Source organism: Panulirus ornatus, chromosome 38 (genome assembly GCF_036320965.1).
Source record: "Panulirus ornatus isolate Po-2019 chromosome 38, ASM3632096v1, whole genome shotgun sequence".
Classification (NCBI taxonomy): domain Eukaryota; kingdom Metazoa; phylum Arthropoda; class Malacostraca; order Decapoda; family Palinuridae; genus Panulirus; species Panulirus ornatus.
In genome coordinates, this window is record NC_092261.1 from 4,836,386 (window position 1) to 4,854,516 (window position 18,131).

The following is an 18,131-nucleotide window of genomic DNA, read 5'->3' on the forward strand; positions in this document are numbered from 1 at the left end:
CCATTCCGTCATTATGGTCAGATGAACAAGTAAATGTTGACATTCATCAAATGTGTAAATGAAGACAGGAATGTGTTGTGCATATTAAGCCACTTTTCAGCCCATTAGACAAATCATGTTGTCACTGTGACATGGAGAATACTTAGGTTTGTGGCTTGCATCTACTTTGATGATTCATCTGTTATTAGTTCATAACATCAGATGTTGATTTTTATCAGTTGTGTTCTGTTTTTACATTAGGTTATGACAATGTCTGAAGAAGAACTTCAGATGTCAGAAACATCAGCAAGTAGTCCTCTGGAGGTTGTTGCTTGTCACGAAACACAGATTGAGAAACCATGTAATAATTCATCAGAAGTACACACTGACTTAAATTCACCAAAGGAAACCTACAGGAAGCTAGAAGATGGTATTGAGGAAGATTTTCAAGATCATACTAGAGAGAAATTGAACATACCTTCAGGTAATAGGATTGTAGCAAAAGAAAAAAAATCTGGAAAAGACAGTAAATTGATTATTTTGTGTACAGTATTAAGATATTAAGGAGACCTGTGCATGGTTCAGTAATTTGAAAATGCTTATTCTTTTCAAGAAATTTTTCATCACAGCAGCGGTTGCAAAGAAAGATGAGATGAAACTTATTAGAGGAGTGATAGGTAGTACACTAGTGGTTCACAAAAATGCCTTTTCGCCTATGGAAGTGCTACCATGTAGAAATCAGATGCTTAACTTTTCTTTTGGCATTAAATAAGTTCATGTTGCGAAATTTTTTAACACTCAACACAAGTATGATGTGTTGCAATTTTGCGAACTGTTCATACTCATACAGGCTCTTGTATATAGTTTGCATACCATGAGCTTTTATTAAGTAGTAAGCCTCGCAAATTCATACAGCATTTGTTACTTGTGGAGTTCTCTCATTGTGAAAGCACTGAGCATATCTCCTGTACAATGTATAGCCATTGTTAGAGTTATTGTGTAGTTACAGTGTTTGCATTAATTATTCGTTACAAAAGACATATCTGTGGGATTTTGAAATGTAACATGAGATGTCTGTCTAAAACTGTTTATCATTTTTAATGTTTAGTGATTCTCAAGGTGTTTATTGTTTGTCATTTATTATCTTTTAATGATTGTAGCTATTAACCGATAGATGTCAGTCATTACTGGCCTAATTGTTAATTTTCTCCACAGAAGACCCACATGTAAATGAAGAACATTGCTGTCAGAGATGTTGGTCTACAAGATTTCAAGTGTATGCTTCACACTTTCTGTCATCATGGGGAGATCGTATGTGGATGTTTGCTGGTGGACTATTCCTCCTTGAAGTATGTTTTTACTTTTTATTGTGTGTGACTGAATGAAACAGTACTTTTATTTTTTAAGGTGGGAAATATTAATGAAATGTTTTCACAGGCTTGTCAGAATTCTTGGTTTCCCCTCCAATAAGAAAATCTACATTGGAAATTGGTGGCATTTGTTATTCTTGCAATTGTCATCATAGTGTGACTATTGCCCTGTGTGTAGCCAAGTTAACTTGCATATCTTACCTTATAGAAAATGAGCTCAACAGTAGAATCACTTCATTTCCAGTCAGAGTTATTCGTTATTTGGTTTTCAGATAACTCACCAAACTGTCCTCTTACAGTACTTGACTTTGGCTAAGTGTGGGGAATATTGTGTTTATTAGAGCACTGGCACATCTTACAGGAAGGGAGAGAAGGATCTTCCAGTCTTTCTATTATGAGCCCATGAAGGAGGAAAGTGTTTCATTCCTTAAAACAGTTTTCTTTACTATCATGACTAGCCATAATCTGTAAAAAAAACTTGAATATGGAGGGATTCTTTATGACACTATCTGTACTTGTAAGTCAATGAAAAAATCGATTATACTATTAAACACTTACAAAAGGGAATTACAGTACTTCAGTTTTGTAGATTACTCACGATCAGCAAACATGTATGAAGCATCGTTACTGTACCTAGCTTTGTATTGCACCTGAAAATACCATGTACACTCATGTACAGTTTGATTTTTTAAGTCCAAATTTTTAGGCAAAAAATTATGGGATTGAACTATACAAGGGTAATGGTTTCAATAGGTTGAAATTTTTGCATGATGGGAAGGGCTAGGAGCAACTTTTGGCTTCAGACATGGAAAATATTTACCAGTAACTGCTAGTAATCAAAGAATGAATATGTGATCAGAAATGAATAGTAGTTTTGCTGAAATGTGATGTGTTTCAATGTGAAATAGGATAGAATACATGATGAAAACAAGACTTTACCTAACCTTCCAATGTTCAAGAGTTGTTACTTATTTTTTGATAGTTTTTGGTTGAAATACAGTTATATTACAATGATATTCTATTCATACTGTGCTTGATATGATGCATTCTTGAAAATGTAATATTTTTGTTGAAATGATCTTATGTATTACAGTGGAAAGTGGGATAAGATCATGATGAAAGCAGTTGATTTTCACTTTCTTTCATTGTTCAGAAAATGTTACCATAATCAGTTAAAAAGTATTGTATTACAATTATATTCTATCGTAATTGACTTGAATAAATACTTGAATGGGAGTATTCAATATTTTTACTGAAATTATCTGCATTTCATTGTAAAGTGCCATAATGATAAATGCTAAACAATTTGCCTTCAATGCCCAGTGAGGATTTTCTGAATTGAATTTTATGTGCCATGAAATATGGTGCTTTATTACCCTAATTTGTTGTTCCATTACCCTCAATAACTTGGGTTGACCAATACACAAAGCATATCATAAATGAATGATTTCTTGGCCAGAAATCAAGGGTCAACTCATCTACAAGATAGACTTGTAGGCGAGTATATATGATAAACTCAAAATATGGTAACTTTCCTTTCAGATGAGTGATTGCCCACTTCCTGCTTGTTGAATTATCTGTCTCTTTCTCTTATCTGTAGTTGGTCTGGACATTGGCCTAAAGAGCTATAATAAGAATTGTAGCCATCTTAAGATATGGATTTTACCAATCAATTATGCATTTGTGCACACTTAAAAGTATATTCTATTCTTCCTTGAAGCCACTTCATCTTTCCAAGTACTTGAACAAAGATTATTTAGCAGATGGGTATGTGCCAGTGGTAGAAAGGAATGGATTCCCAAAATGAGGAAAGTTAGCTATAAGGAATGAAAATTAAGGTAACCAATGTAATTATTAGATTTAGCAGATCAAAATCAGTTCTTATATCTTCTTAAGTTATCTACATGAATAAAGCGTATTTGATACTATACTGAAAAAAGTAGGTCATACATCAGTGCTATTTTCCAGGTAACACCTGGGTCCTTGCGTCTTGCAGCCATTTATGGAGCAGCCCTTGCTCTTACTGTAATAGTTTTTGGTGCTCCAGTTGGACGTTGGATTGATCGCACATCAAGATTGACTGGTAAGTTGTGTTGGTCAACTATCTGTCCATCTATATCCTTGATACCAGTTCCCTTTGGGAAGTCCCTCAAGGGGTTTGCCCACAGCTGAAGATTCTCCATAACTATTATACTCCAGTGCTGCTTCTTATCCTTGGTGACTCACTTCAGCACCCATGATCCCTTAGACTGCCATATCTACTCCCAGATATCTAAAATACTTCATTTTCTCCAAGTTTTCTCTGTTCAAACTTACTCCACAACTAACCTGTCTCTGTCCATTGCTAATAATCATAACCTTGCTTGTATTCACACTTACATTCACCGACAAGGAGTTCATTATTCCCCTTTTACATGTTCAACAAATAAAATGTTCCAATATTAGAGATACTTCAGGTGTGTGAAAGCTTGTCACAGCTTAAGTTGGAATACTACATGTTTTTGAATGTTTTATATTTATATTTTTGTGTATCAATGGGCAGCAAACTTTTCATTCTGGGTAATGAACTTACTGAACTTTGCCATAACTGTATATATAGTTCTCTATATCTGCAGTTCTGATGTACAGATTGCATTATTTTCATCAGCACTACAAATTACTATTGGACCTATGGTTTCCTTAGTCTTCACCTGACTATTGGACCTATGGTTTCCTTAGCCTTCCAGGTGCTTGTCTTAGTGGGTTCTGCACTGTGCTGAAGTATCAGTGACTCTTACTTAGAAAGCTTTCTTCAACTTAGTAGAGTTTGAATTTCAATTTTTATAACCTAACTTTCTTATGCCAACAAATATCCTACTTTTCTCGGTTGCTTTGGTATGCACACTACATTGGTTCTTCTTTACAACAGCTGCACAACTAAGCCTTGGCATGCAGAATATTATGGTCTGCATTTGTGCTGCCCTGTTGGTGGTTATTACGACAAAGCGTCCCTTATTTACTGCCTGGGATGGCTGGTCACTTGTTGTTGCTGAGGTGAGTTGGATGTCTTGTGATTTGTCTGTTTTCTCTTCCCCATTTTCTCCCTCCTCTCTTTATAGCTCTGGCCCCTTCTTTTCTCCATCACTTTAGTCTTCTTTTATCCTTCCCTTTCTTTTCCTATCCTCCCTTTTGCCCTTTCTTCTTGTATCTCTCTTTTAGTAGTTATTGATATTTTTTTTGCCCAGTACAAGAATTTAAGAAAGTATTGATGAGCTGCTTTTCCAGTTTGATGATAATGCTGTCACAGGTATCGAAGTATTTGTAATCCCTGATGAATATAATCCTGTTTAAGATAATTTCAGTTTAGAGAAGTTGAGATGTTAAGGAACATCTTGGAGAGCAAAAATGGGTATGTCAGAGAAGTTGAGATATTAAGGAACATTATCTTGGAGAGCAAAAATGGGTATGTCTGAAGGAATAGTAGGTCCGCTAGTGTTACACGGTTGCAAGGCATGGGCTATAGAGAGAGTTGTACGGAGGAAGGTGGATGTGTTGGAAATGAAATGTTTGAGGACAGTATGTGGTGTGAGATGGTTTGATTAAGTAATGAAAGGGTGAGAGAGATATGTGGAAATAAAAGTGGTTCAGAGAGCAGAAGAGGGTGTGTTGAAATGGCTTGGACATATGGAGAGAAAGACTGAGAAAAGATTGACAAAGAGGATATATGTGTCAGAGGTGGAGGAATAAAGGAGAAGCAGGTGATCAGATTGGAGGTGGAAGGATGGAGTGAAAAAAGATTTTGAGTGATTGGGACCTGAACATCCACGAGAGTGAGAGGCTTGCAGGGAATAGAGTGAATTGGAATGATGTGGTATACTGGGGTCGACATGCTGTGAATGGACTGAACCAGGGCATGTGAAGCATCTGGGGTAAACCATGGAAGGGTCTCTGGGGCCTGGATGTTGATAGGGAGCTGTGGTTTCAGTGCGTTACACATGACAGCTAGAGATTGAGTGTGAATGAATGTGGCCTTTTTTGTCTGTTTTCCTTGCACTATCTTGCTGAAGCGGGAGATAATGATGCTGTTTCCTGTGGGGCGGGGTAGCGACAAGAATGGATGAAGGCAAGTGTGAATATGTACATGTGTATGTATACGAACATAGTGCATAGGGTTTGTATGTGTATATATATATGTATATTTCTGTGTGTGTATATGTATATGTTTGTATATGGGCATTTATATGTGTGTATGTGAGTGGATGGACCATTCTTCGTCTGTTTCCTGGTGCTACCTCGCTGATGCGGGAAACAGTGATTATGTATAATGGAAATATAAAAAAGAATATCAGATGAGATGCATTATGTAATGATAGTAGGTGGGAACATTAGGTAAGAGCCTCTATACAGGGGGCAATGTACCATCAGTATGCTGAATAGGGACTTATATAATGGTCATGGGGGGAAACCACAGAAAGGTATGTGGGTTTTGGCTGTAGATAGGGGGCTATGGTTTTGGTAAGGTATTCATGACAGCTAGAGAGTGGATGTGGGGAAAAAAGTTTTTCATCTGTTCCTGGTGGTGTCTTACCAACATGGGAAACTGTGAACAAGTAGGAAACAATTTTTGTAGTCTCAGCATTATTTGTTGGAGTTTTGCAAGCAGACTTAGCATACTGATCTGCCTAATTATTATGTATAGTCAGTAGAATGAAGAAGAGCAGTATTTACTTGTAAGGAGTTATATGTACTAAGCAACAGAGTGCATTAAGTGATAAATTGTAGAATAGGATAGTAATGAGGACCATATGTCTCAAATATATCACTTTATTCTGTGAATGAGGCTTTTATATACTTTACTTACCTTTCAGGGCTTTGTTATTCTGACTGCATGTGCTGCACAGATTGGAACACTGGGATCAAAACTTGCCATTGAAAAGGATTGGATTATTGTCATTTGTGGAAAGAACAAAACTCAGTTAGCAAGTATGTATGCTCTTCCATTTCATGTGTGAGTTCTCTGTTATTGATAATAGATTATATTGCCCATTTGTAGTTTGATAGATGCTTTTGCTTACCTATTGAAATGATGCTTTAGGAGAAAATATTGTTTATTAGTGTCTTTTTTTTCCAGTTTTCACTGGCTCCATTTGTTTACCTCTTTTGTAGTTATGTATTTTTTGGTATAGGAAAGGAGTTCTGCACTTGTGGAACTCCAGTCTCAACTCAAATGTTTTTTTATACAACTCTTCAAATTCCTTTATTCTGTCTACATTCCATAGCTTATTTCATTCATTCATTTCTGTTACTGTAGAAGTACATTTAGAGATAAAGATACTTAGAATGTGCACAGGAAAGTTTCATAGATGATCCATGATATTATGTACACAAGATTACGAGGGGCTGATACATCATAAATACTAGATTGTATCTATGTATAACAGCAAGGAAGAAGGAAATATCAGATGTAATAACCCACCAGACAAACTTATTATATAGTGCCTAATGTAACTGTGTTGCTGGCAAGTACATAAAACAAGAATCAGAGAGGATACCAAACTAAGTGGAACTATAGTTAAGAAAAGTATAAAGAGTTGAGCTACTGCTTTATAAATGCTAATCGATGGCATATTTCCTGGGTGGATCATGAGGGTTTGTAATGATGCACTATACAATGGCTTCTGAAAGTCTAAATGTTAACTGAAGATTTTGTTTGATATTTCATCTACTTCCTGTGGTATTTTGTGAAGATTTATTATGCTTTAATTGATTAGTTTTCCTTATAACCATAAATGATACAAAAGAGTTTTGTGTAAATTTTGATAGTTTGCTCATCAAGCCTAATGTAAATATTATCTCAGCATAGCAAGATGGGAAATGTGCCATGAGTTCTTTCAATCAGCTGTGGTGGGCCATCATATCAAAAAGGTTGGGAATCACTGAATGGAGTAAAATTATAGGAACTTAACTGCAGATTGGAATAGAGCACTGTTACAGAGGGTTCTATGGGTTGAATAATGAGAGTTCCTCTTATGTAAGCCATTTCAGAAAATGGCCGCACATACTGATTGTTTTCCATTGTACATTAATATGCTGTGTGTTGACAATCCTGCAGCAATACTCAAATCATATGTTGAAAAATTATGAGTGTATGTTAGTCCATCACACAAGTGAAGACTCTGCCAGCTTTTTGCATTGTAAGAAATGAAAATATTAGAAAGATTATTTTTTTTATCATGGATTATTATTTTTACAGGAATGAACAGTGTCTTGAGAACAGTTGACTTAAGCACCGAAGTTCTAGCACCAGTGATTGTAGGTGCTGTTATGACTGGCTTTGGAATGGCAGCTGGGGGTATTGTTATAGCAAGTTGGAATGTAGGTTCCCTTGTTGTGGAATATGGCTTGCTACATCATCTCTTCTATTCCAGTGCAGACCTTCAGAAATCCAAGATTAAAGTAAGTAAGGGAGGGAGGGTGAAAGGAATGAAAGAGATGAAGGAGAGAAATAAAGGTGAAAGAAGAGATGGAAGGAGGAAAGGATAGAGGAATGGGTAGGTGAACAAGGAGAGGAAGGAAATATCTTTCTTGATATTTTAGTTGTCTTAAAAAAATCACGGTTCTGAGACCTTGCTGCAAAATCTCTTGTATATAACAAGTGTTTGAGCTGTTTACCTATCCACTTAAAGTTTTAAAGTTTCAAAGTTGCCATTTCAGATAAAAAAAATGGACCAGGGGTCAAAAGCACAGTACTTCTGCAATGAAGGCATAGCAAAATCTGTACCAATGGAGAAGAGAAAGGAGTACATAATAGGTAGTAGGTGGTTGAATGAGAGATGTGAACAGGAAGGGGAAAACAGTACAAACAAAATATGGAGGTTATCTAATAGATGAATGTCAGACAGTATTCAAAACTTAGAAGATGGCCTTGAGATTTTACATAAGAAGAAATGCTTGAAAAAATTATAAAAGGCAAAGTTACAACCATAAAATACTTTTACAGCCTTTTGATGCTGGATGTCTTGCAGAAAGTTAGTCATGATGTGGACAAAAGAGGAGGCCATTAATTTTTTGTTTTCCATTATCAAATGAGATAATTATGTGTAAAAATATAGTTCATGAACAAAAAAAGGGAGCTAACATACCTTGAATGGCATTGGTATGTCACTGAAGTATATGCCTAGATACCCAGGTAGGTGGTGGAATACTACAGTCCCGAAGCAGGAGTGTTGAAGTGATGCTCAAAATTATCATACCTCTTCTAAATCAGGATCTCTGATTTAAATTTATCTCATTTAAACTAATGACCTAGGCAAGACTTGATATATTTTTGCCAGTACTGGATGTACCAGTTTTATATTTTATCTCAATCCTCTTCTTGCCCTTTGTTTTACATTTGTTTCTTTCATATAGCCTTTGTTTTAATGTCATTCAAGGTTTTCCCTCTGCAAGAACTAATGTGAATGATTAGAATTTTCATTGTCAAAGAATGGTATTTCAGATGGCAAAAAAGATCCACCAAATAACAACCCATTTATATGAAATTATAAAAAGGGACTTAAAAGAAATACAGCACAATTTATGAGACTGCTCTACTGGAGAGTGTTGAGTCAGAGTCTATATTTTATCAAGTAGTTTTTGTCTACAGGAATACAACACAAAAGCGGAAGAAAATGTTGAAGAAACAAATGCCATTGATGGAATAAACGGGGAGATCAAGAAAAGGCACGTGATGATAGAGCGACTTGTATCAGCCTGGGGGGCTTGGCTTGCATATATGAGGCACCCCGTAAGAGATGCTGGACTGGGTCTTGCTTTTCTATTTATGACTGTTCTTGCTTTTGATAATTATTCTAGAGGTGAGTTTGCATGCATGCTTTATTGATCATTTTACTTATAAGCTTCCATTGTCTTACAATTATCACTGACTATGAATCACAATAATTCCACTAGGACTGGGTAATTAGCACACAGCCAACCCAGTTGGGTACCTGGAATAAACTGATATTTATCCATCCCATCTTGACCATTCCATAACTAACCACTGACCCCCAGGTAGAAAGAGACTATGAATCACAATGATTCCACCAGGACTGGGTAATTAGCACACAGCTAACCCAGCTGAGTACCTGGAATAAATTGATATTTACCCATCTCATCTTGACCACTCTATAACTAACCACTGATCCCCAAGTAGATAGAAAAAGCTTACCTCTTCAACACACCTCAACATTCTGTACTCAGATTTCCTCATTCCCAGGAAACACACCACAAACAAAACATATACTCATTGAAATGACCTGACATATGCCTAACAGTGTCCATCCCAAGAGTCTTGAATACCACCTAATAGACATACACCCATCTGAAACCTCACATAGTCGACGTATGTGAGTTATAAAGTCTCGTGCACTTTGAGATGCACCCGTTTCTGTAACATTACAAACACTTATTCAACATATCACAAGAACCCTCAGGCTCGGCTCAAGATACAACTTCCATGCTGAATACATGAAACACTTACTCCTAAATTGTCTTGCATTTATACTGTATCTGTCGGTAAGAATTCCATCTACTTTAGTAATTTCCCTAATTTTTTTTAAAGATGTAGATAATTGTTAATTCATGCATTGAGTTCACATACATTTACTATGCATATAGCTTCTGAGGATAAGCAAATAAGACTAAGAGGATTTGAGTGTAAGAGGTGGAAGGAGCATGGGCAAGGGAAGACCAAGATGGTAGTGAAACTGGTACACCTTCAGATCATTTCAGTTTGAACCATTCATACAGTATGGTGTCTGGCAATTCAAATTTAGATTTTGATGAAGTTTTACTTATAGCAACAGCTTTTGCTTATTCCATTTCAGTAGAAAAAATTCAACAAGCATTAAAACAGGCCAAAACATCCTGTATGGACCCCGGTTATTACAGTATGTTTTTGTATCTGGAGGTATTCGAAATTCTAGATATAAGAACTTCCTTATTAGTTGAGTGCTGGGTAATTATGCCCCTACTCTTTGTATATAAACACTTTCTTTGTCCTTGTGAAGTACACCTTTCTTGTATGTTAATCTTCGGGAGAGTTTAAAGACTTATGTAAGAATATTAGTTATTAGTTTACTTTTAATAATCATCTCAAACCATAAAGGGTGCATCAGTAATATTATCTACTTTTTTCCCTCATGATCCTATTATGTATATGAAATCTGTAAATACATGACACTGTTTTCCAGCATTTGTATACGATTCTGGTGTGCCAGAGTCTATTCTTGGGATTTTGACAGCTGTGGCTTCATTGTTTGGGATTTTTGGCTCTCTAGCATTTCCCATTCTAAGATCAAAGGTTAGTTTGTTTTTAAGCTCTTTACAGAAATATTTCTTCCAGTATTACTGTACTATGTCACAATAAGATGATTTTTAGATTCCATTAATGGAAATATTACTGTCAGTAAGACTGATTTTTGAGAGATGGCTGTCACAGTACATTAACAGTTGGAATACTGAATGATAAGAAGGTAATTAGAGAAAAGTTCACGAAAGGTGGTATAGGTACACCACCGAATTTCCAGCAACTGATGGTTCGGCACCTCCTTTAGTGTGTACAAAGTTATGTGAGGGAACTTGAAATTACCGCAGCCACCATACTAGTTTATTGGGCTGCCACAGATGGTGTCGTGTGTAGGGCGTGCTTATTTATATTCTTTACACTGCACTTGTTGGTGGTGATACTGCAATTCTGTGAGATTCTTAGCTTATTTTGCTTAAATTTAACCCTAGCTATGGCTTTTAAGACATATGAGAGTGTCAGTTGTGGTGTCAAACATAAACACCAGTCCATATTGATCTAAGATAATATAGAACTGTTGAAAAAAATGGACCATGGTGTTTCGGTGGGTAAGCTGTGTGACATCAACAGTATTGGTTCATCAGCTGTTTATGATATAAAGAAGCAAAGGGAGAAAATATTGAAATAATATGCTGACAGCGATTCCAAGAAGCAAATTATGATTAGAAAAACTATGAAAGATGGTAAGAGTACTGAGCACAGTCGAGTGATGATGGAATGGTTTCGACAGTGTCAGAGTGATGGAGTGGACTTGTCAGGTAGCATGATAGTGGACCAGGCTGAGTTGTTCCATAAAGAACTTAAATTACAACATGAGCGTGACTGTAGTGAAGGGTGGCTTCAAAGACTCATCATGGAATTTCCATGGATAAAGTGTGCGGAGAAAAGCGGTCTGCAGACCACAAAGGAGCTGCCGAGTGTGTGGACGAATTTGCGAAACTCATAGCTGATGAGCACCTCAGTCCTGAGCAGGTGTATAATGCAGGCGAAACTGCATTATTCTGGTGATGCATACTTAGGAAAACACTAACAACAGAAAACGAAGAAGACCCCACAGGATTCAAACAATCTAAGGACAGACTTACCATCTTAGGGTGCTCAAACATATAATATTTGTTTGATATAAATTTATAGCAGTCCATGGTGTACTTTGAACTCGTGGAATATGTATTATTAGTGGGTTAGAGGTATGTTGATGAATTATTATTATGTGACCACGTTTGGTGCGGCAAAATGGTTAATCTGGCAAGGCTTTGGAACCAAGAGTGCCGGAAAATCAGTGGTGTACCTGTAATTAGAAAGCTGAGGTAAAACCTTTCAAGGTAGATACACTAGGGTTTCAATGGAAGCTGTGATGTATGTATAGAATACTTAAGTATACAGTAGAGTGCCCAAGAGGCTTGCATGAATTTGTTCTTGTTCTAACTATGATGCATAACTGTGAAACCTTAGTACAATGTTTTGAGGCCAGGATAAGTGGAAAATAAACTCAAAGAGATGGATATCTTACACATGTGAAAAGGCTGTTTTGTGTGAAGAGATCTTTAGAAGAGTGAATTGATATGGTGATATAAAGCATGAGGGGATAATATTTTGGTCAAGATACATAAGACCATAGCTAAGGGTACAAGGAGAACCCATCCACATAAATTGTGTACCGATTCCGAGTGTGGGTGAGTACTACACATCTTGTTGGCTATATTGCTGAGAAAAGAATGCTATGGTCTTTCCTCACATTGAGTGAGGTTGAGAAGAGAAACTAATGCCTCCATCCCTATGAATGGCAAACATAATAGTTGGATAAGTCATAGACAAGAACCCTTGTGATGCACAGACCATGGTAGCATAACTGTTAGGTAGTTTGTTTTTGTAGAATCCCATGGCAGTACTGTAGTGCATAGTTTCAAGGCTACATCATCACTGGATCCAGAAATATAGACCTTATGGCATGGACAAGGAAATATACAAAGTGTGGATCCTTCTTTACCCTTTAAGCCAAATACATTTCAGAAGAGCAAAGAATGGAGGGGTGTGAAGAGAAGGGAGGGACACAGTATTGAAAAATTGTGGGCTGAGGTACAGAGAAGTTACCATCCCTAAGTCAAAGAATTCTAGTGTGTAATTAACCCATTTAAAAGACACCTTCCCCAGTAGTTAAAAGCAAACAAATGAATAGACTGATGGAATCCATAGGTACTATGAATCAAGGATATTGCTGCCCTGTCTTTGTTCTCAGGTTATACAGGTTATATTTTGGCCACTGCTTTTGTGAGTTGTCTTCATGTGTCTTTGCAATTAAGGTATGGACCTAAAGCATGCTTCGGGCTGCTGCTGCTCCTTTCCTCAAACACCAATGTTGTGGGATTCTCTTCCCGTTTTTGTCTTTCATTGTTCCTACAACCTTTCTGCCTTTAGGAGTTAGGTCTGCAAACAACAGAGGTGATTTAAGTAATCTCATTCTTTTTTGCTTATTCTATTTTCCATTCATCCAAGTTGTCCATGACTAGGATATGTTTCTGCCTGAGCCATGTAGATTACTGTAAAAGAAATTAAAATGTAGAATTGCTAGTATGGTACAGTAGAGGAAATTGCACAAGGTAGGAACCATAAGCACGTTAGTGGATCATGGTGTGAACTGCTGGATGAGAGAACAGTTCAGAGATAGCTGTCAAGCAAGAAATTATACTCGAGTGTGAATTGTTAGGCAAGGAAATGGATCATAGAGAAACCTGTATGTAAACAAACTGTCCAGGATATGAACTGTTCAGTAGAAAAACAATCAGGATAACAGGGAGCGAAGCACCCATTTTTTTACTCAGACTTTTGTTTTAAGGGCTTCTGGTTTTGAAAACCAAATGTTTCAGATAAAAAGGCAGTAAAACACCAGGTTGACATATACCAGATTTTTAGATGAAGATATCTTGTGAGTCTCAAGAGACCTTATTAAGGTAGTCACTGTGATTAGTAAAGGAAAGATATGGAAGGAGTTCAGCCATTCCTTGTTGTATGTATTGACTTTATTTTGAAGATGAAGTCATGGCCTCATGGCAGGAATTTAGACCACATCACTAGTTATAACATATATAAAGATTGTAGAGTATTGTTCTGAAAGACAAGCTTAGATTGATTTCTTTTCTGGGACCTAGAGACATCCACACAGGTCAGAAAATTTTCAGATTGCAGGCTTGGTTATTGTTCATGAACAAGTAATAATTATCTGTTTTTGATTATGTTTCTTCTGCAAAATTCCTTTTAGGGCTGAAAAACACTTGCAAATTGGCTGCAGTCTTGATAGGATAACTTAACTTGTGAATATATAATTACCAGCGACATGGTATTATCAAAAGCTGACTGTGGTACAGTGGAGAGGAAGATGTGTATTGAAATTTACTGATTCTAGAATGTGAGGCAAAAGGAATGTATAAACTTTCATTCTTTGTAAGGACACCATATTGTTCATTTCTCCAACAGTCAGATACAAGTATTTTTCCAAAAGTTTTAGGTACATATATCATAACTGTGTTTTATTTTCTTTTAAAGTGTAGTTATTGCTGTGTAATTTAATATAAAATTTTATTTCTCTTTTCTACAGATTGGAGTGGCAAAAACTGGTTTGCTTGGCTTTGGTTGTGAGACAGTATGTTTGACCCTTTGTGTGGCTTCTGTCTTTGCTCCTGGCAGCCCCTTTGATGTTTCTGCTATCTTAGGCAATGGTAAAAATTCTGTGGGTACTATAAGTTCTACCCCTTTGCCTCCTACCTATCTTATATCCAACACAACCTCTTCAAGTGAATTAGTTGACACGCAGATCATATCTTTGAATATGACTCATGAACCACCAGACAAACCAACCATCAGGGTTGCGGAAGAGGCTGACTTCACCTTTGTGATCCTTCTCTTAACTGGCATCATCACCTCACGATTTGGTAAGTATTTAGTTGAACAGAAAGGCCTATAGAACTTTGTAATATGTGAGAACTTATAGAATGTGTATGGCAGAGTATGTGGATCTCTGTTGGTAGATGAAGATCAGTTTTTTATGTGGTGCAGCATGATATTAGAAGATATGTTTTTTGTGAGGTGCAGCATGATATTAGAGTTTGATAGATTGGAATTTAGGGAAGAAAAAAATGCTAGGAGTATGGCAGATGTTGATAATGCAAGAGATGCCCATGATATCGTAGATATTTGTAGTGTTTCTGATGAATGTCATTTCTTTTATTTGTTAAGATAATTTATGATAATTCTCCTCATTCCATTCAAAAATCATACTTGACGAACCTAATTGTATTACAATTCTAGGATTGTGGGTGGCAGATCTGACAGTTACACAGATCCTACAAGAGGGTGTGGAGGAAGGCCATCGTGGTGCTATCAATGGGGTACAATCTTCACTGAATCAGACACTTGATCTTTTACGCTCTGTCCTACTTATTATCCTTCCAAAAAGAGAGACTTTTGGTTTACTCATCATCCTGTCATTCATTTTTGTAACAATTGGGTAAGTTTAATTTTTTTTCTGTCTTTATATAAATTTGATAGATTGAGATTCCATTCTTGTAACTTCATTATGTCTCTAAATTACATCATTGGCATATCAAAAATATCTTCCCTCTCCATCTTGTTGACTTTATTGCCAAGTAGGTTTCTATTAACAAAGTATTATTTTCACCTGAAAAGTCATGTTATATACTAATCACTGTCTCATATTTGTGTCAGCCTCTAAGACTTACTGCATCATGAGTAGGCATTACTTTATTTTGTTACCCCCTCAGCCTAGGGCTTTACAACAAGGTTTTCAAATAAAGATATTTCCTACAAAGACATATATACAATCTATCTATATCTCTGATGCCTGCTCCCACCTGGAACTCCCTCAAGGGGGTGGCCACAGCAATAGAACCTCTATAACTAGTAAACTCCAGTGCCGCTTCTTAGCCTTTATATCACACCCTTAACAGGCCACTGGTAGAGGGGAACTCAAATGCAGTATTTGCAGAGACTCCTACCTGATACACTACGAAAAGGATATAGTTTCAAGGGGATGGTCATGGCAATAATGGCCACCCCCATGAGGGAATTTCAGGAGTGAACAGGCATCACAGTTATAGATAGATAGATAGGATATAGTTTCACTCACAATTTTTTACATCCTCTTTCATTGCACCATAGAAAATACATCATGCAGATCCAGGCAGTGCTCTGTGATTGATACATGAAAACCCTCATGCAAGTACTCATAGTGATCATTACCTACAGAGACTGCTGTAACCACAAATTTTAATTGAGTGTACATTGTTTATTATGCTTTCTATATGTTTTATTCCAAGGGCAAACCTGAGCTTCAAATACAGGGGAAGGACAAATATCATGAATCCTTTAGTCCATGATGAGGTTCTCTGTTAAAGTGCCCAAAAAATAGTGGGAAAGCAGGGTAGCAAAGCAAAAGGCAACTCCCCACCCAAACAGGTATGAGTATGAAAGATATTTTTATTCCATAGGTGGATAATGTTTGCTGTGTATGCAAGACGATGCCCAACACCTCCTACATCCCCAGTAGTTACCCCTGAAGATGAACAGCTCAGTCCTGTGACGGTTTAGAAAAGCCACTGTACTTAACAAGGATAATGTGCAATTTAGTTTCTCTCTTGCTTAATATTTGTCTTACAAGTACAATATAATGAAAAGGTATTAACGAAGATGATAGCATCATCATCAAATTGGCTGGAAGTTAACTGATTCAGCAGGTACTCATTTACCAATTCTATTAATTTCCAATTCCTGAATTATTTTCAGCATGTCAATGTAACATATTTTACATCACAGTTGCATAAAAAAGAATTCTTTGTTGGTACTGTATTGACTAAATTTGCTGTGCCACATACATGGCATTGCAATTCGCAAGTGTGAGGTTGTATTCTCCATACGTTACAGCCTTCCATGATTTATGTGTTTTGCAAAGGATAACTTAAAACTGAATTTTTTTCCATACCATCTCATCTGTGTATAAGCATGGTAAAATCAGAACAGACAACTGAGCCCTCAAGGAAAAACTCTCGCTTGACATTTTCATTTTGTAATTTTTGAAAGTGATGATACAAGACAGGAAGATTTCTAGCCCTGCCCCTGCTTCCACTTCCTTTAGTCACTTTCTGTGACATGGAGATACGTGGGTAGTATTGAAAGCATGTTAAAAAATTATTTTTCCAAATCAAGGGCACAGCATATTTGGTATCATGAAAGTTTTATTATGTAAATGTTATTTTCCTTATCACTGTATAAGTTGTTATTAAAATCATTTTGTGCAATTCAAATTTATTGGTAAAATTGTGTATTAAACCTGCCACGTTCGGATTAGATGGTGCTCAGTGAGTGAGTATGTAGATAGGAATTAAATTCTTTAAGCCAGATTATGAAATAATGGCTTTTACTATATTTTTTCTTGTTAGATTTGCAATTTTATGATAGCTTGTATTTATAATGTTATTTAATTGAATAAAGATAAAACCTGAAAATACTGTTTTTTCAAAAAGTTCTTTACTCCCAAGGTGTTCTTTTGCCACAGTACATGCAAACTGTTTTATTATAGTAACTTTTAACACATTGTGCTGGACATGAATATATCTATCACACTCATAAACAACCTTGTTATATCTGCCATGTAGTAACCCACATTGCTACCCATGTCTACACTATCATCATAACACCTTCATACACCAAAGCTCATATTATATATGATATAGGAGTTGAACTCGTACACTAATGCACATGTGCAGCTAGTGGTAATCACATGAAATTAATCAAGAAGCATGTTATAAAAGACGTACAGAAGTAATTTTGTAGTTTAAGAATGGACGACGAGAGGAATTGAATACAGAAGTTTGAGAAATTGTTCAGTAGTATGATAGTAGAGAAAGTTTAAGAGATAGAGCCTTATGAGTCTGTAACTCCTTTCCTGTACAGTACAAACAGGTAATAATCCAAACGGAAGTAGACATGCTTTAACCATCACCAGAGTCCCATATGCAAATAGTAAAGGATACGAACTATCTGCTGAAAAATATTAGAATACCATTCAAATATATGGATAAGGAAATATTCAGCCAGTTTTTCATTCTTCATTAAGTCAAAATTTGAATATGCTTTTCAGCCTTTAAGATTTTAACATCATTTGATGATGGATATCAATAGTGAACGTTCCTTTGAAAAATGTAAGGACAGAGCAACTACAGGCTATAACATGAAAGTAAATAGGAAAAATATGTAAAGCAGTACTTTTGTAGTAAAAGAGTAGTGGATGAATGGAGTAAAGTGAGTGATGAAACTGAATGTGGGAAGCATAAAGAAGTTTGAAAAGTATGATAGAGAAGGTTCAAGAGATGAGACCCCTGTAAAACAACCTCTTCACTCAGTAAGCATAGGTAATTACACACAAGGCTTAGTCTTTCAAGCATTGG

At 36.3% G+C, this 18,131-nt stretch overlaps 1 protein-coding gene across 5 annotated transcripts in view; it reads left to right on the forward strand.

The window, feature by feature from the left end:
* The window catches only part of LOC139760839 (ferroportin-like), a 30,143-nt gene extending 12,954 nt beyond the window's left edge, over positions 1 to 17,189 (forward strand). For 4 of the 5 annotated variants that reach the window (XM_071684505.1, XM_071684504.1, XM_071684507.1 and 1 more), the window contains exons 2-12: positions 241 to 463; positions 1,195 to 1,328; positions 3,318 to 3,432; positions 4,258 to 4,382; positions 6,197 to 6,311; positions 7,582 to 7,784; positions 8,974 to 9,184; positions 10,562 to 10,671; positions 14,267 to 14,600; positions 14,977 to 15,175; positions 16,176 to 17,189. In XM_071684505.1, coding sequence (XP_071540606.1) covers positions 244 to 463; positions 1,195 to 1,328; positions 3,318 to 3,432; positions 4,258 to 4,382; positions 6,197 to 6,311; positions 7,582 to 7,784; positions 8,974 to 9,184; positions 10,562 to 10,671; positions 14,267 to 14,600; positions 14,977 to 15,175; positions 16,176 to 16,275 — 1,866 coding nt within the window. In that variant the 5' untranslated portion in view covers positions 241 to 243 and the 3' untranslated portion in view covers positions 16,276 to 17,189. The remainder of the gene's footprint in view (positions 1 to 240; positions 464 to 1,194; positions 1,329 to 3,317; positions 3,433 to 4,257; positions 4,383 to 6,196; positions 6,312 to 7,581; positions 7,785 to 8,973; positions 9,185 to 10,561; positions 10,672 to 14,266; positions 14,601 to 14,976; positions 15,176 to 16,175) is intronic. The other variant, XM_071684508.1, reaches the window with a different exon arrangement.
* Positions 17,190 to 18,131: the final 942 nt, after the last annotated feature.